Below are 27,385 nucleotides of genomic sequence, written 5' to 3'. Positions count from 1 at the left end.
CGGACCGGGAAGAGCACCCGACGGTGGGAAAGGGGCCGGGGTGGGGATCATGGGATGGGGATGCTGGGGTTGGGATGCTGGGGATGGGGGATGCTGGGATGGGGATGCTGCCAAAGGGGATGGGGATGCTGGGATTGGGATGCTGGTGATGGGGGATGCTGGGATTGGGATGCTGGGGCTGGGGGATGCTGGGATGGGGATGCTGGGATAGGGATGCTGCCAAAGGCGATGAGGATGCTGGGATTGGGATGCTGGGGCTGGGGGATGCTGGGATGGGGATGCTGGGATTGGGATGCTGGGGATGGGGGATGCTGGGATGGGGATGCTGCCAAAGGGGATGGGGATGCTGGGATTGGGATGCTGGGGATGGGGGATGCTGGGATGGGGATGCTGCCAAAGGGGATGGGGATGCTGGGATTGGGATGCTGGGGATGGGGGATGCTGGGATGCAGATGCTGCCAAAGGGGATAAGGATGCTGGGATGGCGATGATGAAGATGAGGATGCTGGGGATGTGGATGATGAAGATGGGGATGTTGGGGATGGGGATGATGGAGACTGGGATGATGGGGATAGGGATGTTTGGGATGGGTCCCACCAGCCCCTCACTGCCTGGGCTGTGGCCCCTCTCATCCCTGCCCAGAGGCTTCCATCATCCTCTCCCCTCTGGTTGTTTCATGGGTGCAAGAGCCCCACGTGGAGACACCGGTGCTCCGGCCTCAGCTTCATCAACCACGAGCCTCGGCACAGCCGGTGCCAGCCCAGCAGGAGGGCAGGACATGGGGAACCCCACTGCTCCCCACGTTCATTCCCCCACAGCAGCACTGGAGCCAACCAGCCTGGGGCAGAGCAGGAGCTGCCTTTCCAGCCAGGACAGGTCTCTCCCAGTGGAATAAACCCCGGTGATGGGGGCAGGCAGGAGCTTGACACCCCTGCATGTCCCCAGGCCCCAGAGGGACCTGACCCTGGCACCTGGTAACACCAGGCAAGGGAGATGCTCAGGGACACCCCACCATAGCGGGTCCTTCAGGGTGCAGGTAAGGGCAGCACGGCTGGGATTAGTCCCAGCACCATCACACTGCCAGCCCCGGTGCTGCGGTGATGGACACCCGGCCGCACCAGAGGAGTGGGGAAGAAGAGGTGGGTAGGAAGTGGGATGCTGGGAGGATGCAGGCGCGATGCTGGTGGGTGCCCAGGTGAAAGGGACGTGGCAGCCCAGCTTCCTGCTTGTCCCAAGGGGCAGTGCTGGGGTCAGGACCCTCCGGTCCCATCCTCATCACTGCAGTCTCTGCCCACCGCAGGTCCTGGTTGTGCCGGGAGCCAGGATGCCAGGGCTGGCTCTGGGGCAGTGGGGCCCGGCCATGCCCGGTGCCAGCGCCGGAGCCCAGCACACACCCTGCCGGGGCGTGGTGAGCTCCTGCTCCCCACATCACCCATGGACTTTGTCTCAGCCCCGTGGTAAAACAGGCTCCTGAGTCCTGCCCGGAAGCACAGAGCTGCCCGGCAGCCGCACCAGAGCCACCGGCCCCGGGACACAGCCCAGAGCACCCAGAGCGCGCCCAAGGGCACCCAGCACCAGGCAGGGGTAAGTGGGACCTGCCGCAGGCTGACACCATCGCAGTGCTCCAGCCACTGCAGGGAGCAGAGGGGTCACGGGGGCTTTCCAGAGGGAGAAGGCTCTGGTGGGGAGCAGAGGTGGGGCAGAGAGGAGGATAGGGATGAGATCCTCCATCATCATCGGGGGGGGTGGAACTGGATGACCTTAAGGTCCTTTCCAACCCAAACCATGCTATGATTCCATGATCTCCTGCCCCTGACACAGGCGCAGTGAAGGGCTGAGCATCCTGGCACAGCATCAGCTGGGCCTGGAAGGAAGGAGGGTGGATTTGGGTGCTGGTACCCCAATACCAGGGTCCAGCAGCCATGGCCACAGGCACTAAGGACATCACGGCCACCACTGCCCTAGGTCTGATGCTCCCAGACCAGGCGCTGGGGTTCGTCCCTTCTGCAAAGGGGCTGCTGGGGAGCAAGGGCTTATCAGGAGAGGCCCCACGGTGTAAACAGGGGAGCGCAGGCGCTGCTGCCTCCTCCTTCAGCCAGACCCCCTCGGTGCTGCAGCAGGTGCTGCTGCATCGGCGCATGGATGCGCCGGCACCTCGGGGTCTCCATGGCCGTGGCATCACCGGCGCTCGGGGGCCAAACGCAGCCCTCCCGGCGTGGGAGACACCGGCAGCGGCGCTGGGAACGGGGCATTGAACCGCAGCCAGCGCCGGGCCCGGCGCCGTTCCTGGAACTCCCCACTCGGGTTCGGGCTGCCCTTATCAAGGTGCCGCAGCCCCGCGGCCCCCACGCCCCACAGCGCCCGCCCCACCGCTGCCCCACACACACGGCGCGGCCTCCCCGGGGTGGGGACCCCCGGCACGACGGCTCCGGCGCAGTAAGTGCATGGGGGTCGGGATTGGAGGGGGGGGTGACGACGGCACCTTGGGGGCGGAGGGGGCCGTCCCGATGCAGCAGCCGGGCTCCATCCGCGGCCGCAGGCAGTTGCCGCACGTCGGGCGGTGTTTGCCATGGGGCCGGGGGTGCTGCGGGGTGCGGGGACCCTGGGGCGCTCCCCTGATGTCTCCTTATGGGGGTGTCCAGGTCAGGCTGTGGGTGCTCCAGGGCCAGCATCTCCCCATGATGAGCCCGGGACCCCTAAACCCCCCCCCCGCCTCCGGCTCCTGCAACAGCGGGAAGCCAGGGCTGAGCCGAAGCAGCCGGATGGGTTCGGGTGGTGCTGTGGGAGGGGCTGTGCCCGCGGTGCCATCCGGGAGCCCTGATAACAGCCCTGCTCCCCTCCGGTGGGGAGTCCCCGTCCCTCTGAACCCTCCAAGAGGTGTGGGCAGAAAAGGTTTCGCTCTTCAGGTCGTCGGGGGCTGTAAAAGAGCAATAGTGAGGCACTGGGAGGAGCAGGAGGAGCTTACGGGATTGAGCTGGGCAAAGGCATTGGGATCGGCTGAACCACCCAGTGACCCAGCATCACCCTGTGGTGCCCCAGTGCCCCTGATGAGACCCGGGTGCTCCCACCCCACGAAAGGCTTAAACGGCTGCGGGAGGAAGGGGAGTGGAGGGGGCTGCATCCGCAGGGCAGGACACGGGTCCAGGGCACGCTGCATCCACCCTCCATGACTCAGGATGCTGCGGCACCCACATCCTCCTGCCTCGGCACAGATGGGCTGCCGGGCATGGGTTATGTGAGTCCGGGTGGCACAGGGGCGGCAATGGTGTTTACAACACGGGGAGAGAGTCACTGTCACACAGGGACCCGCCTGTGCTGCCCATCCCTCCCCTGGCACCCATCTGGCTCCAGCTTGGGTAGAGCAGGAAGATCAACACCAAGGTCAGGGCAGTTTCCTTTCGCTTTGTGTGATACGGGGGTTAAAGTCGCCTCCTTTTTATGAGCCATGAAACCACGTTTATGGTCCCCTCTGTTTCAATAGCCGGGCAATCCGGAGCCTCCTTCCAGTAAATGCGCAAGGAGAAATTCCAGGCAGAGGTGGATCCGGTGCCGCCGCCTCTCCCTGCCGTGGGCTGATGCTCCCAGTGCCGATGGTCCCTGAGTGGTGAGGGGCAAGGGTGGGATGAGGGGCTGGAGCGGGGAGGTGTCACCCAAAGCCCCGTGTCCCTCTCAGTGGTGGGGGCAACACAGTTTGGTTTCACTCGCTCAGGACACAGGCTGGGGATGGAGGCAGGAAGGGGATGCTGGCTGTGGAGCAGTTCCCACTGGGAATGGTGCTTCGTGCTCTGGCTGCTGCTGCACCAAGACCCAGCGTTTCTGCAGGGAAAGGGAGCAAATGAAGCCGGGATGTGGCTGGGTCGTGTCAGGACACCAGCACCAGGCTGAGGGCAGGACCCTCGACTGCTGCTTAACGCTCTCTCCTCCTGCTTGCAGAGCCAGGAGCCTGAGCAGCGGCCCCGGCCGAGGGTGAGGTTGGCAGAGGGGTGGATGCTGACTCTTCCCAGGAGATGGACAGAGTCACCCGGCACTTGGTGTTCCAGCTCCCACAGCCCTCGCACAAGCACGACCACGGCGATGCTGCCCCGGCCGGCTCCTTGGCAGAGCAAAGGGCCGATAGCGAGGACGACGTGTTCGGAAGCCAGAGGGTGGAGAATGGATACGGCTGGAAAACGACGTCAAAGTCACCCTCGTATCTCCTGCATGGTGGGAGAGATGTCTGGACCCCATCGCCGGACAGGGAGTCCAAGCTGGAGGTGGTGAGGTCGGGGAGCCTCTACGACCTCAGGGCTTACCGAGGGGAGAGGAAACCCTCGAGGCTTTACGAGGAGGATGAGCAGGAGCAGCGCAGGGTCCCTCCACCAAACATCTCCCCCGAGCAAGCCAGGGAGCTGGAGGACCAGAGGAGGGAGGTCATCCGGAGCCAGGTGATGAGGAAGAGCTCCACCATGGCCGAGAGGTGGAGCTCCATGGATGAGCTGAGCTCCATCAGCCAGGGGGAAGGCAGGCACAAGGGCAGCGTTGGCACCAGCTTTGCCATTTGCTTTGACAAAGCTTCCCCGGGGAGGGCAGCGACGCCGGTTGACCCTGAGAACATTGACACGGAGCAGATCAACTTCCCCGCTGCTCGGCAGCAGTTCCTGATGCTGGAGAAGACCAACCCAGGCTCTTTCTTCAGCCCAGAGCAACAGACCATGTCTCCAAAGCCGGAGTCCATGACAAAAGCCTCCAGGCAGGAGTGGCACAGTCCTGAGATGGCCACAAAGGCTGCGAGAGGTTACGGTAATGCTGATGCATCCAGCCAGAGCGGGACGGACAAGAGCGTGTACCAGGTTTATAGCGTGTCCTACAAGACACCAGGGAAGGAGGAGGTTTATGTTCCCAGAAAGGCTGATGCTGGAAGGTCGCATCCCACCAGGAGAATGTCCGGCTTCACCAAGGCATCTTCCAGAGAAGACCTGGACTCTGGCCTGGGGGAGATGTACAACGAAGCCAACATAGGCTACGCCAGCGATGGAAGCATGTCTGAGGTCTTCAATGGCCTCGTGGACATGAGGACCGGCAGCAATGGCTTGGACAAGGAGACGAAGATCAGCAACGAGACACCCATCGAGCGGGAGATCCGCATGGCGATGGAGAGGGAGGAGAACCTCTGGAAGGAGAGGGGGATCCAGCGGCTGACCTCCAGCAGCGAGCTGGTGGAGATCCAGACCAAGCCGCTGCTCTCCATGCACACCTCCCCGGGGCCAGGCAGGAAAGGGAAGGACAAAGGCCGCGCTTCCCTTTATGTCCAGAGGGAAATCGAGCAGGAAACCAAGCGCGAGGAAGACCTGAAGAGGCAGGGGAGGCTGCTGGGGACGTACGACCGGGGCACGCAGCAGGAGCTGGATGAGCGCAGGAGGGTGTTTGAGCAGGAGGAAGACCCCGTGCCGAAGCCCATTCCCTCGAGGAGCTGGGGTCAGGAGCAGCCCACGGGCCCCACAGAAGACCCCAGGGGTGGGAGAAGCTTTCTCAGCTCCACAGGGAGCATCACGCGCTTCCGGTTATCCAGCCCCAGCGAGAAGAGCTGGGAGCAGCCCGCGGTGTCCCAGCACGTTTCCACCAGCACCAGCAAATGGAGGAGTGAGGATTCCCAAGGAGGAAGGCTCCTCGGCTCCACCCCGAGCCCCGCCGGCACTGCTGTCCTGCCCAGGGAGTACTTCTCCTTGTCCTTCTGGAAGCCCAAGGTCTCCTTCGTGGACGAGATGGGGACGCAGAGCCCGCTCAGGAGGGAGGACGGCCGGGATGAGCAGTACAAGCTGAGGACCTGGAAGCCCCAGACATCGGCACTGATCGAGGAGGAGATCCGGAGCGACCTGCAGAGGGAAGAGGAGCTGCAGGAGCAGCGGCGGCGGCGGCAGATGATGGATGGCTGCTCCCAGGACGGCTCCCGCTCGCGGCACAGCTCCGGTAAGGGAAGGAGAGGAGCTGGGATGGGGCAGGGATCAGGCCCATGAGTATCGCTCCTGCCCTCCCAGTCCTTGCGGCTCTGGGTCTCAGTGGGAGCATCCGATGGGGCAGGAGTGGCACCGGGAGTTGCCCATCCCAAGGGATCTTGGCAGGACGCCCTTATGGCCAATGTCCACAGCCTCTGAGATGCCTCATGGCCAGAGGTGACCTGGGCTCTACCTAAGAGTGAGAGCGGCCGCAGCAGGCACCAAGGGGACAGTGCTGGGTGGAAGCAAGCCCTGGCTGGCACCCAGACACAGGGCCCAGCCGTGCCCAAACGTGCTGGTCCTGGCGAGGAGGCCGTCAGGGGCAGGAGCTTCGCTTCTCCTGCAGCCCCTGGAGCGCTCCCGGTGTCCCTCACCCCCCATGGCTCTTTCTCTTGAAGCTGCCTCAGGTGCCAGCGGCAGCCACTCGGTGTCCGGGTCTCCGATCTCCACTCCCGCCTCGCATCAGATGGGGATCCTGGGGCTGGTGTCGTCCTTCACCCCGCTGAGAGTGGTCGGTCCCCCTCTGGGCAGCACCGAGAGCCTCGGCCCCGACTCGGCCCAGTCCAGCCCCTTCGAGGAGAGGAGGAAGAGGGTGAAGGAGGATGGAAAGGTGAAAGCAGCCGCCGTCGGGGGGATGGAGCCCAGGAGGAGGCTGGTGGCACCGGGGGCTGGAGGCACCAGAGCAGTGCCGGGCTGCCAGGCTGGGGGCTGTATCCAGCTGCCTTGGGATATTGCCACATGAGGTTGCCATTCCCTGAACCTTCTTCCCCTCTTTTTGCAGTACGCAGGCATTGAACCCGTTGACAAGGTCAACACGGAGGTAAAGCCCTTTCCACACTCAAGGGTTCTGCTTGTGCTGGGATGAAGGGATGGGACAAGAGGGAATGGCTTGAACCTGCCCGAGGGGAGACTGAGATGAGCTCTTAGGCAGAAGCTCTTCCCTGGGAGGGTGCTGAGGCGCTGGCACAGGGTGCCCAGAGAAGCTGTGGCTGCCCCATCCCTGGCAGTGTTCAAGGGCAGGCTGGACACAGGGCTTGGAGCAAGCTGCTCCAGTGGAAGGGGTCCCTGCCTGTGGCAGGGGTTGGGGCTGGAGGAGCTTTACGGTCCCTTCCAACACAATCCATTTCACATTCTCTATGATCCCCACAGCCCCACTGGGCTCCCCTTCCTCCGAAGTCCGGCAGCAGGATGGGATGGACATGGGTTTCAGCTCCTGGAGGGCTGCAGGTGGGCACTGTGTGGGCCAGAACGTACCCAGAGAGGAGAGTCCCGGCTGGTTGGGAAGTCAAGGAAAGGTTCACACAACCGAAGCCGTGTTCCCCCTCCTGCAGGTTGTGGAGAGCACCCGAGTGACTCGCCACAAGAGCGCCATGGCCCAGCGCTGGGAGGCCGGGCAGTACGTGCGGGATGAGGATTGAGGTGACAGCGGCACCGGGGCCCCTGGATTCACCATGCACTGCCCAGTTTGGGATCCACCAGCACATGATCCCCCTGACCAGTCCAGCTCCTGGTTATCCCGAGGATCAGAGACTTGTACACTGCAAATCGCATCGTTTTTTAATGTCACTGATGATCCTTCCAATGCTCTTTTGCTCCCCGTCCAGTTGAGATAATCCTTTTTTCTTCCGAAGGGAAAACCTGGATCACTGTCCTTGTAATCACTCTGCCAGAACACAGCCGGATGAAATCAGACGGTCACTGAGCTCCTTTCTCCTTGGAAGTGCCGTTTCTGGCTTATCAAAAAGCGATTTTATTTCTCGGGGCTTTGGGAGTTGATGTTCCATGTCCGGCATCACCTGGGAGCGGGCGGGAACGCTCCTTTGGGTCAGGGAATTGCAGCGGGCCGGGAATCACCCTTTAGTGCTTAACGCCCGTGACAGCGGGGCTGCAACGATGGAATCGCATCCAGCGACCGCCGCCGCGCGTTTGCTCGGCCCCTTCTCGGTCGGGTCCGGCCGCTCCTGGGGCTTGCAGCAGGGATCGGGGCTGGACGCGGTGTCCGGGGGTCCCTGTGGCCGCTGTACCGGGAGCGGCGGGGCCCGGCCGCTGCCGCCAGGGGGCTCCCGGCGAGCGAAAGCCGCGGTGCGGGCACGGCGGGGCACGGCTCCTGCAGCTCCCTCCTGCAGCCCGGTCCTGCTCCTGCAGCCCTGCTCCTGCTGCAGCCCCTGCTCCTGCTGCAGCCCCTGCTCCTGCTGCAGCCCTGCTCCTGCTGCAGCCCCTGCTCCTGCTGCAGCCCTGCTCCTGCTGCAGCCCCTGCTCCTGCTGCAGCCCCTGCTCCTGCTGCAGCCCCTGCCCCAGGACGCTTTGGTCTCTAAACCTGCAGCAGCGAGGTTCCAGCCCCCGCTGTGCAAAGAGAGGAGCAGAGGTTGGTTCCCGTGGCCGCGGTCACAGCACAGACCTGACCCATGGCTTGGTCTCCAGCCCCGTGTAACCCCCGGATGCTCTGAGTGTCCCCCCCCCAGCCCTGCAGTGACACAGGCTGGAGCAGGGACACTGCAACCTCCGGCCGGCCCCGAGGGCTGCTGGCGATCTGTTGGTGAGACAGGAGCCTTTGGTCTCACTTCTGCAGACAAAGCTGGTCCCAGGAATCATATCCCACCAAATGTAGATGTAAAACCATTTAATGAAAAATAAACTTTAATGGGAACGTTCGCCCCAGTGTCGGTTCTTGGTGTTGGGTTGGGTTTACCCATGGGGCTGCTGAGGCCTCATGGACCATCAGAACAGCATCAGCCCTGGATGAGGTGGGATTTAGCTTGTTGCCTGATGCTGCTCATTTGCGAGGGCTGGAGCTGCTGCTGACTAATGGCACTACCATTATAAGGGCTAATATGATCACCTTCATGTGGGTAGGACAGACAGACAGGAGGGAGTGAAATGTTCTTTTATTAAGCTATGTCAACCAACAACTGACTGGGCTGTAGGACAACATCCACTGAACAGTGCTTGAACAGATGAAAGAAGACTGCCTCCACCAGAGTGAGTTTGTGTGGCTGTATTTAGTGTTTTGGGGAAAGCACTGACCATAAAACCTCATAATGCTGTCAGCTGCCTTACACAGCTCTTTAAAAACACAGTCACAGCTTCTTAAACCTACTAATCTTTCACTAAGAAAAAGGACACTAACCTTGTTGAAAGCATTCCCACAGGATATGGATGAGCACCTGGCACTCACTGTTCCCCCCACCCCAGAACTAACTCCTGTTTCTCACACAGGCTTATGCTCTAGAACAAATGCTGTGTCCAGGTGTCAGCTCCCCAGAGGGCAGCTTAAACTCAAGCTTAAAAGCTCCAGCTTGAAGCCAAGCTTCTAGCTGTTGAGCCTTCTCCGTGGGAACATCAGCTGGTTTATGTTGTTAATAATACAGCAGAAAATGAACTTGTTTGGCAAATGTGAAACCAAAGAGTCTTGGATTTACTGAACTTCCTGAATTATCAACCCCACTAACAGAACAACAGTAGTTTTTCACTGAACCTGAGAGCAAAGGTGATGCAAATGTGCAGGTGAATTCTGCTCTAATGTGAGACTGAGGGGAAGGCTTTTCCCCCTACCTACACTATTGATACTTGAACCTCTCAAAGACTGCTCTGAAACACACTCCTAGTAACAGGAGGTGGAGCAGAACCTCCATGGATACCTTTACTTCCTGGATTTCACGGGTCTTTTGACTTGCTGGATGATAATTTTCAGCATCTTTTCCATCTTGGCTTTTGTCAGTGGCTTCCTACAGTACCACACCTGGTCCCAGATGGAGCACAGCGGCTTGGGAGCCAGGTAAAGCGGATCGTGGTCGTGGAGCATATCCAGTGGCCTCCTCTTAGTGTACTCCTTGTAATTTTTCACTGGACAGTTATCTGGATCATCAGGCTTGGCAAAGAGATGTGGACCCGAGCCCCCTGTGCTCAGCTCCATGTTCAGATTGTCCTTCCACTCCAAGTACTCTGGCTCTCCCTCTTTCCTCTTCAGCACGAGCTGGCCCCAGTATGGGCTGTGGCTCTGAGCGTGCGTGCGTGCCCCAAACCCCCTGATGATGTTTGTGAACATGAGGTGCAAAAGGGCCTGAGGGTGATTCTTACCTAAAAGTCCCTTCTTCCAAAGACTTTCCACATCCTCATCTGTCAGCTTCTCCAGAATGCTCCACGCTCCCTCCCTCACTTTCTGAGACAGATGCTGGTGTTTCAGCTTCAAGGCTTCCTGGGATGCTCGGAATTCTGGCCCTCTCACCACGCTGTACTTGTAACTGTGATCCTTGAGGTATCTCTCTATGGCGCTCTGAAAGAAGTGCAGGGAACAGGGGGAGAAATCTGTGCCATTCTGTCTCTTTGCAGAGCTGTAGAACAAGGCGAGGTAATTATCAAGGTCTTGGGGTGGCAGCTCATAGGCCTCCCGTGTTTCTAACGGGCAATGCAGAGCCAGCCAGTCCTTGAACACTTTTATATCACCAGAGTTACGGTTTTTCTTCTTCTCAGTCTTTAACACACCTGAAAGAGAAGACACAGCCTTGTGGACAACAAGAACTTACAAGGAGATGCAGATTAATATTCATCTCAAAGGAATTCAGATTTCCCCCCCCTGCCCCGTTCTCATTTGACCACCATCCCTGCAGTCCTGCATCCAGCTCCGGGGCTGGTCCATGGCCAAGTGCATCTGGTACCTGAAGTGCGCATTGTGGAACCTTTATAGCCCCATTTAGCAGGAACAAGAGTGCTGCAATACAGGTTTTGGCAGCTGTATGAACTTGCCCTTCTTCAGGATTTCGGAAAACCATCCCCCCCCCCCTCCCCCAAATCCTCCAGGAATAACCCTCCTCTCACCTCCAGCTGCAGGTGGCTGCTCTGTGTTACTGCTCTCTGGATTCAGCGAGCCTGAAGGATGAGGGGCCTGCACAGATCTCAAAGTTTCACTCTCCTCAGCGGGGCTGTCAGGAACATTCTCACTGAAGTCAACTCCTGTCATGCTGGGCTCCAGAGGGCTCAGCTGGAGCTCCTGCTGGATGTCTACACTGGCTTCAAACTCAAAGAATGCCACAGAGGCTGGGGACTCAACATGGGCCTCTGCATCAGCGTTGGAGGCAGGAACAGATCTGACGTGTTCTTTCAGCATTGCTGACTCAGAGGGATTTCTTGCTCTAGAATCTTCCATTACTGATCCTGCAGGATGAAGAGGAGAACCCAGCCTCAGGAAGCTGCTGTCCAGGCTCCCTTGGTCACTGAGAGGGGATTTCAGAATGCACACAAGAGTTGGGGACAGCTTTCCTGTGGGGGTAAATTCAGGCCTTCGGGTAGCTGTTGGCTTGTTAAATGCTGTATTTTGACTGTGATGCATTTGTGAATCTACCTCAGCAGTTCCACCTGTCACTGGTGGCTCTGACAGAACATTCTGGTTGATTCCATCTTCTTGGTCATCTGCATCTGACATATACTGTTCTTCATCAGAGATGATTTGTAGATCTTTGCTGCTTTCTTGCTTCACCTTAGGTCTGTTGGTATGGGCTTCCCCAGCAGACACTGAGAACTGGTGCTTTTCTGCAAAGCCTGATTTCATGGATTTGCCAGCCTTCAAATTCTCAGTGGGTGATGGCTCATTATGTGTTACATAGACTGCATCGCCCTTCTGCTGAGTGCCCCCTGGAGATCTGCTACATGACCTCGTGCTAACAGCATCTTTGCCCCACTCGAAAGATGGGGTCACCCGGAACCTCTTTTCATTCAGGTTAGCTTCCCTTGCTGAAGTCTCACAGGACATTGACCTCTTCCTCCTCTCTGCAGCTTTGCTCTCCTCTCTGCTTCTGATGTAGAGTTTTTCACACTGCCAGTGATACGCGTGTCCAACTCCACAGATCCACAGCACAGAGTTGTCCTTGCTTGCGTGAGCCACGTTCTGCACAATTTCCAAGGCTGGGATCTGCTTGCATATGGTGCCATGAGTGTGCGCCCAGGTCACAAGGTTGGTGAGATCCATGTAAAGTGAGCTGGCATTGCTCCACTTCCCATCACCCATGCTCTCATTCTGCAGAAACATGTTGGAGAGACTTGTGTGGAAGAGGATCTGCATAAAGCAGCAGTCCCAGGGACTGCTTCTAGCCCTGTTCAATAGAGTAGTAACTCTAGATCAGTGATCCCTGACAATTCTGTACTTTCTTGGGGGAAAGAACAAGGGGAAGTGTCTGGAATCGGCTCCACAGCCTCCCCACGGCCCACAGGACTCAAACCTCTGGCTCCACCATGTGCATCCAGGGGTCAATGGGATATGTGAAGAGGTGGTTTGGGAGCTGCTTTTCAGCGACTAAAGCCCAGACCTTGCATCCCCATGGCTAAAACTTGGTTTTAACAAAACTGATTGTGTTAGAAAGAACTAAGGTGTCTTTTATGCTATAGAATACTCACCATGATGCTGTTGTCTGTCTCTCAGAGCCTTATTTCAGGTGGAGATCAGTACATGACTGCTTGAGTATTCTCTCTTTCTCTCTCAGAGCCTAAAGTAATAATAATACATGTCTATATATATGTGTGTGCATATATATATATATAAAATCTGACTAGCAGATGCAACTAAACTTTTCAATACTCAGTCCAAAAGCTACTGCAGAACACATGTCCTCGTTCAGGTGAGTCCCCATTGAGCTCCAATGAGCTGTACATAAAAGCTGGGCTTGTGTCAATATTTGCAGGATCAGCCTCTATAGAGACATGAAATACAAACACAGCAAAGAGCATTGTAAGAACCAGGCTCTGGGAGATGTTCCTTTCAGCCCTCTGTGGTTGGCAATCTTTGCTTCCCCAAATGGAGGGAACTGCACAACCAGAAGTCCCTGGTTCGGATTCAGACATTTTCTGACTTTCAAGCGGTAAAAAGAAGAGGAAGAAGCACCAGTATCAATCCATGTGTTCCCTCATACAGCTCTTAAGTAACAGGACGGGTAATTTTAGCCTCAGTGCTGTGCTGTTTGTTGCTAGCTTGTGAAACGTGCAAGTGTTTAACTAAAATCCACTGCTTGCTTTAAACACCAATCAGACCAAAATCCCTATTTTTAAAGCAGCAAATGCATTTTGAGCTTTTGGCATGGGATCTGCTGCCACTCTGATCTCCTGAAGCACAAGAAAGGGGGTTGGAAGTCACCTCAAATGGCCATGCCAACTGTCCTTGGTTGAGCTCTGCCCAAGATTCTGCTGAGAGGTGTCTGTCAACCTGATGTCAGACCGACCCAGGGAACCCACAACCTGCTCCTGGGCAGCCCAACATCGACTTGTGGGAATCCACTTCTCCCTTCTGAAGTCAAGCAGCGTTTTATCTTCGTGTCTGACCTGTGTAATTCCTCCCAAAGGCCTGAGCTGCTTGGACAAGCTAAAAGGAATTTTCATGCCAGTAATTTGGTGCTTCCAGTCTGTGTGGGAAAAGGCAACAGAAACGGAAGCCCTGCACGGTCAGAAGGCCCTGAAATGCCTGACCTGGCAGATGAACATCGCGATTTCTACCACAGGGAATGCTTTTATCCTTCCTTATCTCCAAGCACATGTCTTCCTTTTCCTGAGCTCTTTGAAAATGCCTTTTTTCTCTGGCTATCTAGTTCCCAGTAAGGGCTCTGTAACCAGCCAGGACCCCCCTCAGCCCACCCCTGCTCTGGTATTCACTTCCAAAGGAACTAAGCAGCATGAGCCTGAATTTTACTGTCCCAGCTGAGTGGGGGGGGAATGAAATCTATTTCCCCATGAAGAAGAACAGATACTTCTCCCCTCTTCAATTAATGTGATCGTTGCCTGCTTCATAAAATCCCAGGATCCCTGTGGATGGGGAGGGTCTGGGCTTGGGGGTTTGTTTGGAAACCTTCTGTCTGGTTTGGTATCTGCACAGCTGGGAGTGATGCAGCGGTTTCATGCTCCTTCCAGGAGAGGCTCCCATCTGATAACAGCACCGTGTGTGCAGGACCCACACCTCTGTGCAGCAAAACAGGACATTCCAAAGCTCTATGGTAAACGTTTGCTTTTCATTTTGCTTTAACCTATCGGGAATTTAGTGCACTAATAGAACCTGTAGTTTGGTGAATTCATGCTCACGAGGAGAAAGAAGTGTTGCAGTTTAAATCTACCGGATTTCTCCCATGCCTGGTGTACACAGAAGCATTGGAGGTGGCAGCACTGTATATGCTTATTTTACTGCTGTCATCAAGAGAAAGGTGGCAAAGAGTTTCCAAGAGGTCTCCAGTATTGCAGGGGAGCTCTTAGAACTCCAAGCTGACTAAAAGCATTGAAACAGGCATTCTGGTTTGAGACTTCCCCCTGTGTAGCTTGAGCCCCTGAGGGGAAAACCCAAACCCAGCACTTTGTGTTCTACAGTCAAACACAGGAACCTGGAACAACCATCTCTGCTCCTCTCTGTTTCGGTGGGCTCTGTGCAGCGTTAGGGTGTGCTGAAGGTTCACTGAAATCCTCTGCCACACACACACAGAGGCTTCAAGCAGGGAACCTAAATAAAGAACCTAATTGTATAGGCACTGAAAGGCCTTTAACCACATTGTTCCTGTTCCTCCACCCAGTAATAGTCCTGGCTGCGTTTCTCTTCAGTCTTGTAAGGTCCATTTCACAGATGAGAAACCTGAGGCACGCACAAAGCAAGTAAATACGAGAGCTTTGGCTTTTCAGCTCCAGATAAGACAGTGCAGGAAACTGAAACAATCCTGGTAGGAAAACAACAGGATACAGAACAGCAGTCCTTCAACTTGGCTCCCGCCCCCTTCCCCCAGCAGGGATTGTGCGCTTGAGAAACACTTGCTGGAGGTGGAGGGCCAGGGGAAGGGTGGAAAATGCACATCTAGGAGGGGGTGTAAGGCCAGAGAGCTGCCAGGACGGGCAGAGGACACTGAGGGGATGCGGTGGGGAGGGATGGAGCTGCAGTTAAACACATCTGGTTGCAAGCCGGGAGTCGAGAGCAGAGCAGAAGTAGCTCATGGCTGCCAAAACCCATCGAGCTTGTCCCAGCACTTCTTAGCAAGGGCCTTTGGGGTGGATTAATCATTTCCCAGCACATCGTTTTTCCTGTTCTCTGCAATGTTTGTTCCTCTCCTCCCCCTCCCCCTGTACAAGAGCCTTCTCAGCACCTCTTCAGCTCTTTTCCTGCCTCACCACGTCCTTCCAGAACTGCCTCCTGCCCTCCCTGCAGAAACACAATCCCAAGCAGCATTCTGTGCTTGCTGCAGGGCGGCATTCCTCCATGTTGAGAGATGCACCCGGAACATGATATCCCGTGGATGTGAGGGCGGGCAGGGTCTGCTGTTAAACATTACCCTACAGCTCCACATTCCTGAGACAAAGAGAGGTTTTGTTCAAAGAATCAGACCCAACTTTTTCCATGGGGCCCAGTTATCTCTCCTCTTGAGGGGCGGCATTGCAGAGCTGCCGTCCTTGGAACTGTGAGCACTGCATCAAGTTGTCTTTAACAGAGCTACTAAACGCCACAGCCAGCTGGCACAGGGTTGCTTGGGCCAGCAACCAGTAACCAGCCACTAAAACCAGGTCTGGTAAAGGGCAAACTTCATTTAAACCCATGAATAGGACCTAAAGTGGGAAAGCTGAAATTAGTGAAGGGCAGCAAATGCAATGAGCTTGCTCCTGACAGTGTTAGTTACACTGATAACACTGATAACAAACTGTGAGTGCCACCAGCGGAGAGCAGGGCACTGCCTTCTCTAACAATTCTATACAGGCTGCTTTACTCTTCCCAGGATTTTTGGTTTCCAGTCCTGAGGATGAGCTTATTGTGGTATCGCAGCACTGACTGTGGGAACGTGCTTGGTTCCCTAGCAGCCTTTTGTGTTAAAATGATCTTCTTTCACTTAATTAGTGGAAGGAGATGTCTTTTGGCATGAAGGCACTTGCAGGAGTGTTTGCTGCTCTTTTAATTGCTTCTCTCCCTCTTTGTGGTATTTCTCCTAAAGCACAGCTCTGCCACTCGCGGGATAACATCATCATCTCCTGCTATAAAACCGCTTTGAATCCTGACGGTTTCGCGCAGTCTGATCACCACAGGCTCCCAAGGGAGATGGGAATGATGTAAAACCTGGAGCCTTTTTTGTTTCTTTGTCCGCAGACCTGGCCCCGGGGGCAGCCAGCAGCCGCTCGGTCCCCGGCAGAGGGTGCTCGGCCGCCGGCCACTCGCCCTTCCCCGAGGGCTCACATCGAAGCCCTGCCCCGGCTCCGTTCTGAATAAACACAACTATTAATGCAGAGGTCAAGGATCTCTTATATTTATAACTCAGGTGAAGGCACCATCCCAGTGCACTTCCTTATTCCTGCCAAAGAACCTTTGCACTTGGAGCATCAGAGAAAGAAACCAGCAAAAATGTAGTGCAAAGCACTCGGTGGAGATTTCCTGAGCTCTCAGCATGGGAAATGTGCTATCTTACCCCTAAAAGCACAGTCCGAAAATGCTGACTGATAACGTTGCCCTGGCCAAGGACAGGGGCTTCTCCCTTCCCAGCCCATGGCGCAGGGTGAGGGTGTTCATTTGGCTCCAGCTCTTCCCATTTCTGTCCCGGCAGGGGCATTTTCTTGTATCAGCCAGCAAAACCCAACATCCTGTTTGGGAGTTTGCTGAGGGGAAGTTGCAAATCTTGTTTAATTTGATCGTCCAAGAGGGTATTGCAGTTTTGTATCTTTCTGAGCAGCCTGTGAAAGTTTAACTAAAATCATGTGGCACAAGTCATTTTTTCCTACCGTTTGCTAAACTAACCTAACCTAACCAATGCTAATAACTATGAGCTAAACTGAACACATCATGCAAAGCCTCAGCCCCAGAACAGTGAGCTGGATCCAAGCATCCATTCCTCTTTGTTTGATCAGAGGCAAACCCCTCTTTCCTGGTGTTCCACATCCCGCGTTCCCTGCCCGCACACCAGAGGGAATGTGCTGCTTCACAACACAGGGCGGTGGAAATTTGTTATTAAAGAGTATTTGTGGTGAATCTGTGACTTGTAATTAGACAGAGCTGTTCACAGGGAGATGCAGTAACCTACTTTTAGACAATACAGAACAGTTTTAACGACTGACACCTCGACTCATTCCCAGGCTTGAGGATTTCACCTTGAATCTGCAGTGACTCAGCCTTTGGGGGTGTGGGGGGGAGGGAGGTGAAAATCAGGCTCACCAGCAAGAGGCAAAGAGCTCTCAGCTTTACATCTCGAGGGCTTGTGAAGGTTTGCTCAGGATGTGATGGTAAAGGGCTCCTGGAGGGAGAAGTAACTGCTGTGCAAACAAGGAGCTTTCAGAGGAGGGAATGTTCCCTCTCTGTGTGATCCCTTTTTGCAGGCTCTGCTGGGGGCTCTTGGGGGGGCACAGGGAAGCTTTCCTTACCATGGCGCAAGGAAAGGTGCTTGTCCCTCACAAAACACATCTTACCAAGCAGCAGCCAAGGGTTTTGGCCACAGGCAAGTTAATTCCTTCATGCTATCTGGCAGTGCTGGTTGCCCATCTGCTTTCTGTCACCCTTGCAGGCTTTGTTCCTATTCTACTCTTGTCTTTGTTCTCAAGTGCCACTCTCTCCCTTACCTCCTTCAAGTTCACACTTTGGGAAGTGTCCCATGGAGCACAGCAGTTGGCAGGAGGACAAGTATCCTGGAGCACCTGGAGGACAGGGAAGAAGGGAGAGGGAAGGTATTAGTTATTTAGAAAAGGCATCTTAAAGCAACCCAAAGATCCTTTTCACGGAATGAAAGGAATAAACCAAAAATTCCCTGCTCCAAGAGTAAGTCTACATGCAGTTTTCCTAGGTTCTGGATGGCAGGCTTCAGGCCACAGCTAGCACTGGCAGCATCCAGAGAGGCATCAGTAAGAGGCAGTGGCTCCCGGTTTCTGTCACCCACTTCTTGAGTGCTGCATTCAGCAGGAGCAGAGAGGCTCAGGGATGACAAAGACCCCAGATGGATGGCACCTTGCCTCGTGGAGAGGCAGCAAAGCCCAGCACTGGCGCACCTAGCTGCTGATTTGGAAAAGCAAGATACACTCTGGCATAGCACCCATGAGAGGCTGCCAGCCCTGGCCCCAAAGCAGTGCTAACACCCTTTCCAAAGCATGAGCAAGAGCAAACAACTAAGCCCACCCTCCAGATTGAAACAAAACCTGAGCCAATGGGTGGGTTCAGATCCGGAGCTCTCGGCTGCAATCACCCTCAACGCACAACAGGCACTTTGGAAACTTCCTCCGAGCCTGCCCCACAACCCAGCTGCTCCCTGGAGCTCCTGGATGATGGAGCTATCAGTGAATGCTTCTTGGAGAGTCCCCATAGCTGCTGGCTCCCTGAAGCCTGCCCAGAACCTCACGCCAGCTTCCCAGCAGAGCTGCTGGGGGACTGGCCACAGTCACACTGGGCTGTGTATGTGACCCCCTTTGTTCCCCCCCGTGACCACACGTGTACTTAGGTCCCCACAATACCACTTTAGAGGGAAGACTCTTGCTAACCAACTTCTAGCTGTTGCAGAACTGGTCAACTCACAGTATGAAATGAATTATTTTCTCCATGAATGGAGTGTTGGTTATGTATTTTTTGGTGCACCCATTGCAGCCCCATGGATGATGTGAAGTGTTGCCCGTCATCACCCTCTGCATTCCCTACCCTGGCACCTGAGCACCTTAACAAATGCAATATTAAACCTCCTAAAGGATATTGGGTTTCTTTTGTTCCTTTGGCAACTGAGAGCTCGAGTGCCCTCTGCTCTCCCTGACTTCACATTTTGCAGGTCCATGTCTTAATGTTCTTTTAATGCCTAATTTAATACTCCAAAGTTCTTACTATACACTCGTGTCTGTTAGACAAGAACTTGCTGCCCAGTCTCCTAGATAAGGAGATGGCTGTTGAATGAGCAGACATTGCTCATCAGCATCCAGACCCTAACCACCAAGGAGAAGCGCTGTGAGCAGAGGTGGGCTCATCTTAGCACCAAGGGTCATGGCAAACCCTGCTGCTGCCCTCAGTGCCGGCTCCTCCATCAGTTGAGGGAAGAGCTCACTTCCAGAGAGCAGTTGTAACTGTACAGGGATTACCAAAAAGTGGTTAGTGTCCGTATTAACACACCAGTGCTGGGACAGTGGGAGTAGGCTGCTGTTTCTTGTCAGATGTTTCCACCTAGTTTGGTCAAGTAAGAGCACTCCAGTTTGAAGTCTGGAATCAGCATGTGAAATTTCTTCACGTTTCAGCACGTGAAACTGGAGCAGGTCTCCATCCCACAGCAGCAGAAGCCCCTCAGCTTTGGGAGCAAGGCTTCCCTGTGCTGTTTCCCTTGCAGAACACCCTTAGGAACACATGGGCCAGCAAACAGGAGCCGTCCGCTGCGTAATTACGGCACTGACAAACCCATTGAACCTCAGCAGCTGCCACTGGGGAGATTTCATTCATTCCCAGTATTGCCTTTTAAGCTGAAGTGCCACTGGAACAAGCACATCTTTGATCCAAGTAGGAAATCATTTGGAGCTTTGTGTTTAATAGAGCTGAAGCCCTGGGAAAATGATGTCTTTATGAGGCTGTATGACAATGCGGGGCTCATGGCAGGCACACAGCGCTTTGCTGTGGCACTCCTCTTACTTTCCAGATGTATTTGGACGCATTTGTTCCTGAAGCAATGTGGAAACAAGGAGCTGAATTCAGCTGCATTGCTAGAAACTGCAGCATGACCTCAGATAGCAGTCAGGAAGAGAGAGGCCAATTCTGCCAGCTCTAAAATGGAGCTGGTGTGTCTCTGTTCCTGTCCTCGGGTGTTTCCTGCCACCTCGGGGTCACTTGTTCCTCCCTTAGCTCCAGGGGAACCACTGCACTAAGCAGGAGGTGGAATACACATGGCCAATATTGCGCTATCTGTGTGTTCACGCACCTTTAGGTTGCAGGCCACCTCTTCCAATGCTGCTGCAGTTCCTCCCAGTATACTCACTGAGAGAAGTTAATGAAAACTACTTTTAAAGAAACCATGCGAAGAACCCAGTAAGGAGACATTTTGCTGTGCTCCAGGCATGCGTTTATAACCCGCAGGATTAGAACAAACCCTGCTCTACAGGGAAGCCTGCTGAGGAAGAGGTATGGGGGTTCTTCTCCCCTGCTATATATTAGTTGTGGTGATGCTCTATGAGCTAATCGGCTCATCTTCCTGAATATAGCAATATCTCTTCAGAATCGAGTGCATCCCCAGGCTAAGAATGTCACAGGGATATTCTTAAAGGACATCAGCCCTTTGGTGTGTATCACAGTAAAGAAGACTAAGATTGAAAGGACTGACACCTCATACTGAAGCAAAAGTAAATCTATCTTCGCAAACTTTGCAACAGCAAAGCAGTGAGATCCATCAGATAGTCACTAACGATTCATGGAAAGCAGTCACTAAAAATTCCTAATTCATTCATTAGCTGTAGTTCATTGACTTGGGTTTGGCAATAGAGCTGAAGGAGCTGGCTGTGTTTTCTTCCTAAAAAGACAATGTTAGGACTACATTCTAACCTACCAACTTGCTGTTATTCCTTAAAGATTATTCCTCTTCAGCAAGTACTTTAACATTTTGTTTCTTAGAAGGCTGCTTTAGAAATGCATTTATGAGAGCTCCCAACAAAAGCACTTTAGCTTAGTCACTGGTGGAGGCAATTATAAACTTTATCAATCTAAATATTACTCTTAGTTACAAACAGTTGTACCAGCTGAGAAATGGAAGCTGGCTCCTGCACAGCAAAAGCTGATGTGCTGACAGTAAGAGGGTGACCAACGCCATGGTGGTGCCCTTCACGTGCTGCTCCAGGGCCCCTGTTTCCAGTTAAATGACCTGTGCCCAGACAGTGACATTCCCCGTCTGGAGTCACCCAGCATCTGTGTAATATCCATCCACACGGCAGATGCAACAGGAGACAACCTGAGGCCAGAGAGGAGGTAGGATTTCAGAGAACACAACCTCAGCCGCCAGGTGATCGGTGGAGCAGCGGTAGGAATAATACATGAGCTCCCCGTCGGTCTGGTACAGCTCAGCTGGGACCTGCCACTTCACTTCCCACTGATCCCAATTCCAGCTGCTCTGCTGGAAGAATTCCTACAGCCCAGCAGCCTGATGGAGGCCTTGGGAAAACCACGATATGGGGGTGCTGTTGGGAGAAACAGGCACTGGGACTTTCTGTTTCTGTAAGGCCTCGAGGGTCTAGTGTGAGACCACAGGACCCTGATGCTGGCACCATCATTTAAGGGCAACAAAATGGTTCTAAGGAAATGAAAGAACATTCCAGTCCATTTCAGAGCAGATCTGTAACACCAGAAAGGCCTGCGCTGCATGACCCTTTCCCTGCAGAAAAGTGACTAAAGCAAAAAGGGACTTTAGCACTGCAGCTACATAGCAGGAGAGAGCTGCAACGAAGCTTCTTTCCCTGCCCCAGGACAGCACAGGGAGATGTGCTTGTAAGGAGGGTTGTTTGTATAAATAAATGTTCATTCTTGGCAGTGGAATGCAAACTATGCTGAAGGGCTGGAAACAGACCACTTTGTAAAGCTGAGGCCAGAGCAAGGGAGGGCTGCAGCGGGGCGGTGGGGAGGAAACTCACAGTCATTTTTAGCAACTTGGAGAGTTTCTCAAGCGTGTTTGGCATTTTTAATTATGCTGATGTAGAGCCTGGTCCAAGGACAAAAGGAGTCAGGAGCACAGGATAAACAATTAGGAAATTTCATAGCAGCCAGGGAGGGGTGGTGCTGTTTGTGGGTCTGGAGACTACCCTGGAACATGGAACCATCCTTCATACTTTCTAGACAGATGGAATTTGAATGGCTTGCAGAATCTTCACCTAGGTCAGGAAACTCACATCGTGGGCTTCCCAACTTGTACTACAGGCATATCTTTGGACAGCCCACACAGGAAGGAGATTAGTCTGAACTGCTGCTATTTGTCCAGGTTTCCTGAGGGGTAGGAAACTATCTCCCTATGTTTGTACTGTCTCCAAACCTGTGACTTTACCATGTAAAATAAACCTGTCATTTCTGGTGGTGGAGGAGATCAGCTCTACTGTATCACCTCATGAAGTCACGGCCTGTTTGTCTGGTTTCCAGGCTCAGGGCATCCTGCAGCACCCCTCTTTACATGTGTACTGGTGGAAAAGAGCTTAATGTGTGTGGAGTGGCACAAGGGGCCTGTTTGCTGTTGAGCGGAAGCATCTCCGAAGGCCCATCTGGGAGTGTTTTCCAATGCTCCCCTGCTCTGGGCTCCATGGGACAGGGCTGCTGTGGAGGTGAGGAGAGGAACTCGTATCCTCTGTGAGCTAATGGAAACTCACAGAGGAGGTATCCAGCTTTTGGGCATGAATAAATCATCAAGGGTATGAATTATTCAGTGCTGATCCCTCTAACGTGTGCTAAATTCAGACTCAAGAGGCAGCAGCCCTGGTGTGGGGCTTTTCTTTCCGAATATTATGGATGTGTGACAGGTTAAGGAATTGAAAGATTCAACTGAAATGATGGGAAATAAGATTAAAAGAATAATGTTTAAAAACAGCAGTAAAAAGCTGCTTGAGAGAGTTGGGATACCTCAGGCTGGTGTTACAGCGGCCAAGCATTCAGCTCAGTGGTAGTGTTAAAGTAAGCCGTCCACAATAGAATCATCATGGGAAACAGGAATAAATAGCAGCTTGGGAAGTTGGAAATACAGGCTGGAGGGAAGAGCTGGAACTCTGGGCACAGAATCCCTACAGAAGCTGACCCAGCCTCCCAGGATCCTGTGCCTAACACAGAAAAACCCCACCTGGATTTCTCAACATGTGATCTTGGTAGAACTCACCATTTCTGGGCTTAAGATACAAGATCAATATCTTTGCCCTGTGGTGCTTTTTAAACATTCCATTTATTATGAGCTGACAGGGCTTGAATTAAGAGAAGCATTGGGCTGGAAGGGCTGGAAGGATGTCATTGTTCAAACCGTATTGCTGTAATGACTCTAATTCTACAGCCCAAAATGACCTGTGGCTCAGGTAAGCAGGGGCCAGCCACCATCCCCATGCAACAGAAGCTGACGTTGGAAGGCTGCAGTGAAGAGCTGCAGTTGTGGTGCAAGTTGCAGGGGGTACAATCAAACCAGAGATGAATCCAGACGACTCCAACTGAAGCGAGAAGAACTCCCCCCCCCCCCCCCCCCCCCCCCCCATCCCGTGTTGAAGAGCCAGGAAATGGCTGGTTCATCCCTCACAGGAAATGAGTCACCCGAAAGCATCGTCCGAGACGGGGAAGTTCTGAAACAACAGGGACTGATAACAACAGAATCTGAATGCAGCAAGTCCCTCGTCCTGCCACAGAAAGGAGAGAAACGTAAAATGGGAGCTCTTGTGGTTATCCTTAACGTGTGAAACTGCTCAAAGTGCTTGCAACACAGGAAATGCTGTAGGAATAGGCTGGCAGTGCTGTTGAAAGGTGAAATTGCAATGTGCAGTGGGACACTAAGAGAAGTTCCAAGTGCAGATCTATGTGCTTGTCAAGCATTTTTCAACCTTGTCCCTGGAAAGGGGTCTCAAAGTGCTGCGGTGGCCATGGCTGTAATGAAAATCCTGCGTTGGGAATGAGGCAGAAACAGTTCCTTCTATCAGTACTAAGCATATGAAGCATGGGAAGAATCCTCCCCCTGCTAGCAATGTGTGCTGTGCTGCTGTAGTATCACACGGCTGCAGGTAAGGAAGGAACGTTTTCCTGAGCACTAGAACTGCAGCCAACTCTCCAGTGATAGTTTTCCACCTCTTGTTTTCAGGTTACATGTAGGAACATGGGGGAAAAGGGGGGGAAACCCCTTTGCTAGTTTGCAAATGAACGTTGTTCCCTAAAGTGTCCTGCGAACATGGAGCTATTTTAAACCCACAAAGGAAAAAAGGCAGGAACAGGGTCTTTCTTGTTTCAGCATTTTGTTGGTTTTCCCTGCACGGTAAATGAAATTCAAAGAGATAACAGGAAGGGCTTAAAAGAGACAAACCTGGGTGTGCCCCACTAAGGCCTTTGGAGCATGTGAGTAACCGGAGCCGGAGGGTGGGACTATTTTGCTGGGTCCTACTAAAGATCCTGATTTCTGTTTTCTCCCTTTTTCCCTCCTTTTGGTTTCTTTCTCATGGCCTTTTTACTGGGATTTCTTTCTCGTATCAACCCAAAAGAGATACAGGCAAAATGGCCGATGAAATGTTGCACAATCAGCATTCCTGCTACAACTAAGGCAAAGGGGAGTGAGCGTGCAAGAACCTTGAAAGGAGTCTTTTAAGCAAAGCCACAGCTGCACAGGAGAGGTCTTGGAAAAGCAGGAATTCTTTGATGGCATCCACCTCTGTTTGCTTTTCCAAAGATGCCAGGCAAGCAGCTGGTGCATGCAATGAACTAATGTCAAGAGCAACTAGTGATCAGTATCTAGCATTAAGGATAGTTTTCTAAAACCTTTGTGTCATGTTCAGGGTACCTTTCTTTAGGGAACACTTCTTTACAAGTGGACTGAGGTATCCCATATTAAAGGGGGTGATTCTGTCTCCATACCATCCTCTGCTCCAGAGGAGTTTCTTACTTACAGTACATAAAGCAGGTTATTGGGAAGATGAAGTGCAACACCTCCATAGGAAACAGCTTGAAACCAGGCAGAGTTCAAGAAGGTGCCTTGTGGCTTGTGAGCTGGGCCTTAAATTCCTGCTCTGCTCTGCCTAAATCACTTTATCTCGCTGGCTCTCAGCTCAGCAGCTCCAAAGTGGATCGCATAATCCCATTGTTTTCCCATTCTTTGCCTCATCTGAGTTGTAAATTTCTTACCTGTGGCCTTTCATATGCGATACCCAGCACAGTAAGTTTGGTTTCAGCTGGGGCCTTCGGTCAGCTGGAGCAAGAGGTAAGAACCTATTTTTCTCTAGTTTAAACTTCACTGCTGGAACAAGCTGGGGAGCCCAATAAACCAAAGACAGGAAAATGAGAGCTACCAACGTCAATGGTAGTGAGCTGCTGTCTGCTCCTGGCCATCTGAGCATTGCTCCGCTCTCTGAGAAACCAAGGTGCCATAGGAAGCAGGACAGTAATACGTGCTTGGGAGAAAATAATAGATGGTTTCACTTTTATCACTTTTTTCTCCATACTCATGTGCCTAGTGTATGCTTCAGAAAGAAAGGAGACTATAAAATGCATGTCTGGGCCTGTCAAAGCTACCTTCTGCGAAGCAGAAACACTGCCCAAGGATAAGACTCCCCATTTCATGCGCACCCTGGCTTTCAAATCCTCCTCTGAACTTTTCTATCTGTCCCTGACCTGCTGTGTTGCATCTCAGGTGCTTCCAGCAGTGGCACTGATTTGTGTTAGTGCTTTACTGCTGCTGGGCACTGCCTGGCAGAGTTGTACAAGGAGTGTCAGGAGTGGGGGGGCCTGCTGAGGGATGAAGGCTCCTTCCTGCAGTGAAGACCTGACCTGTGTTATGTTGCCTGGAAACTCCCAAAAGAGGGCTGCAGCTAACGAAGCGAGGTCATTGTGGGCTGGACATTTGATATTTGACTCAATGCTCCACAAGGGACGAGGGCCGGGACAATTAATTCTTGTGCTGCACTCAGCAAAGAGGGTTATGACAAGCGAGGCAAAGAAGAGGAGTAGAATTCCCAGTGAGCAAATATTGTCTATGTTTAAACAGAGACACGCAGCATTTCATTAGCGTCCATGGAGAGGAACCAGCCATGGCCTTGGGGCGCTGCTCCTGAGGTCTGCTCAGCCTCCAGCAGGACCCAGCTCCTCCCGTGCCTGTTCCTGCAGAGGAACAAGGTGAAACAGCCCCGTTCTCAATGAGGACCGGGCTGGGGTCTGCTTCTCCCTTCTGTTTTGGGGGGCCTTCGCCTCAGTGAGCTCCAGGATCATTTTGAAGATGTAACCCCTTTAAGTCCATTGTAGTGTGCTTCACTTTACCAGAGATGGCCCGGCACCTGAAGAGCAAACCTTCTAGAGGTCTGAAAATGCCCAAAGACCAGAAATCCATGGATTTTACCAGAAGCTCTGCACGAGTTAAGCCCTACAGGTAATGCCACATATTAAGAGTGAAACAAGCTGATCTACTTAACCACTGAGGTTCACCTGACTGGAAGAAGAGCTGCTTTGGCCAGCAGACAGCGTCGGAACTGTAACTTAGGACAAAATACTTTCCTCGTACCTCAGCAGAGCAGGTAGGTGTTGTGCCTTACCTTATGGGCTGTCTCCCCACCGGGTAATCTTTATCCTTAAGACATGAACTGCAATTAAACCACTTTACCTTGTATGTCAAGTGAAACTGTTAAGTGCTGCTGAGCACCAGACGGGCAGTGCTTCCCGGAGCCCTTCGTGGGTGCTGGGAGCCGGGGTGGTCCCGATCCGCGCCGCCTCGTGCGCTGCTTCCTCCCCCCTTCCAGCCTCCGCCTCGTGTCCGCGTCTCGGCGGAGGGAGGCGGGGGGGTCCCGGCCGGGGTTGCAGCCCGCTGTGGGTATGAGGCTGCGGCGGGGCCGGGCCCGGCGGCTGCCTCCGTGGCGGCCCCGCGGGTGGGATCCGGGAGCGGTCGCACCTGACAGGGGCCTCGGTCCTTTTGTCTGGGTTCGCTGTTGGCGAGCGGTGCCGGGAGGAGCCTCCACCGCGGCCATACCTGGCAGCGCGGGGCGAGCCCAGACCTGCGCTCCCGCTGCCCCGGCGCCTGAAGCCCCAGCCTGTGCCTGCTGGGCTCCTGCCGCTCCAACAGAGCGCGGCTCTTCCACCCTTTCACCACCACCTCGCCGGGTGTCTCGCAAGTAAACTGATGGCAACTCCGTCCCAAACGAGGGCTCCATTTTCTTCGTTATCTGTAGTTTTAGCGAGCTGATTCTTGCGATTAAAGTCCTTCTGACTCCCCACCCCGAGTAAGCGGTTTGTTTTCACAGAGCCTTAAGCACAGGAAGCCCAAATGAGTGCCTTCTCGCTTTTTGCCTCCGAACACTGGGGTGGTGAGAATCAGGCGCAGTCACATGGCTGCGTTTTTTTTCCCTTACGCGTTGAAAAAGTGGCGTCTCCATCTCAAAGTGGTTTTTCCATCTCAAAGGCCCATAAAAGCTGTGTCTCTTGCAGATTTCACACTCCAGGGGATGCCCTGCTGCTTTTAACGAGTTGCTCACCACGTTGGGCATCAAAAATAAAGCCTCCAGCATGTCAGATCAGGCGTTCTAATGGCAAACCCGGTTGGTTACCAGCTGGCTTCACCGTAGTTCTGAGGCAGGCTGGTTTACTGTGCGTGTTAAAGCAGTTGGTTTTTGAATGGAGACGGTTTAGTATCGTCTGAGCCTTAACCACCCCGTTATCTTGGATCGGGTTTCCCCGTGGAGGCTGTTGAACTTCCAAAAGCTGCTTCTGAGGGTGGTTTTAGGTCTTTGCCTCCCTCCCTGTCCCCTGGTTGCTTCCATCGCTTCCTCCTCAAACCAATACTGTGCTTTTC

At 53.8% G+C, this 27,385-nt stretch overlaps 2 protein-coding genes and 1 long non-coding RNA gene across 4 annotated transcripts; 1 reads left to right on the top strand and 2 right to left on the bottom strand.

Annotated features, from left to right (window-relative positions):
- Window positions 1–2,287: 2,287 nt before the first annotated feature.
- Window positions 2,288–8,049, top strand: MISP (mitotic spindle positioning). Of its 2 annotated transcripts, XM_057407453.1 has the most exons (5): window positions 2,288–2,436; window positions 3,934–5,946; window positions 6,371–6,582; window positions 6,754–6,792; window positions 7,304–8,049. In XM_057407453.1, the coding sequence occupies exons 2-5, from the start codon at window positions 4,008–4,010 to the stop codon at window positions 7,388–7,390; spliced, it is 2,277 nt and encodes a 758-aa protein (XP_057263436.1). In that variant the 5' UTR covers window positions 2,288–2,436; window positions 3,934–4,007; the 3' UTR covers window positions 7,391–8,049. The 2 variants fall into 2 exon arrangements, with proteins under 2 accessions (XP_057263436.1, XP_057263437.1); XM_057407454.1 differs by lacking the exon at window positions 6,371–6,582.
- Window positions 8,050–8,856: 807 nt separating this feature from the next.
- On the bottom strand, window positions 8,857–11,994 carry LOC130598233 (uncharacterized protein KIAA1958 homolog). Its single transcript, XM_057407464.1, has 2 exons — window positions 10,788–11,994; window positions 8,857–10,454 (listed from the first exon to the last, which is right to left on the bottom strand). Exons 1-2 carry the CDS (start codon window positions 11,992–11,994, stop codon window positions 9,613–9,615), a joined length of 2,049 nt encoding a protein of 682 aa, XP_057263447.1. The 3' UTR covers window positions 8,857–9,612.
- Window positions 11,995–17,092: 5,098 nt separating this feature from the next.
- Window positions 17,093–26,234, bottom strand: LOC130598235 (uncharacterized). The gene is made up of 3 exons (XR_008971961.1): window positions 26,136–26,234; window positions 17,514–17,588; window positions 17,093–17,191 (listed from the first exon to the last, which is right to left on the bottom strand). It is a non-coding gene; the product is annotated as an uncharacterized LOC130598235 (long non-coding RNA).
- Window positions 26,235–27,385: the final 1,151 nt, after the last annotated feature.

This window comes from Pezoporus wallicus, unplaced genomic scaffold (assembly GCF_028554395.1).
Source record: "Pezoporus wallicus isolate ANWC-B61680 ecotype Strahan unplaced genomic scaffold, APGP_CSIRO_Pwel_v1 contig_14048, whole genome shotgun sequence".
NCBI lineage: Eukaryota > Metazoa > Chordata > Aves > Psittaciformes > Psittacidae > Pezoporus > Pezoporus wallicus.
This window is presented reverse-complemented; position numbering and strand designations above follow the sequence as displayed.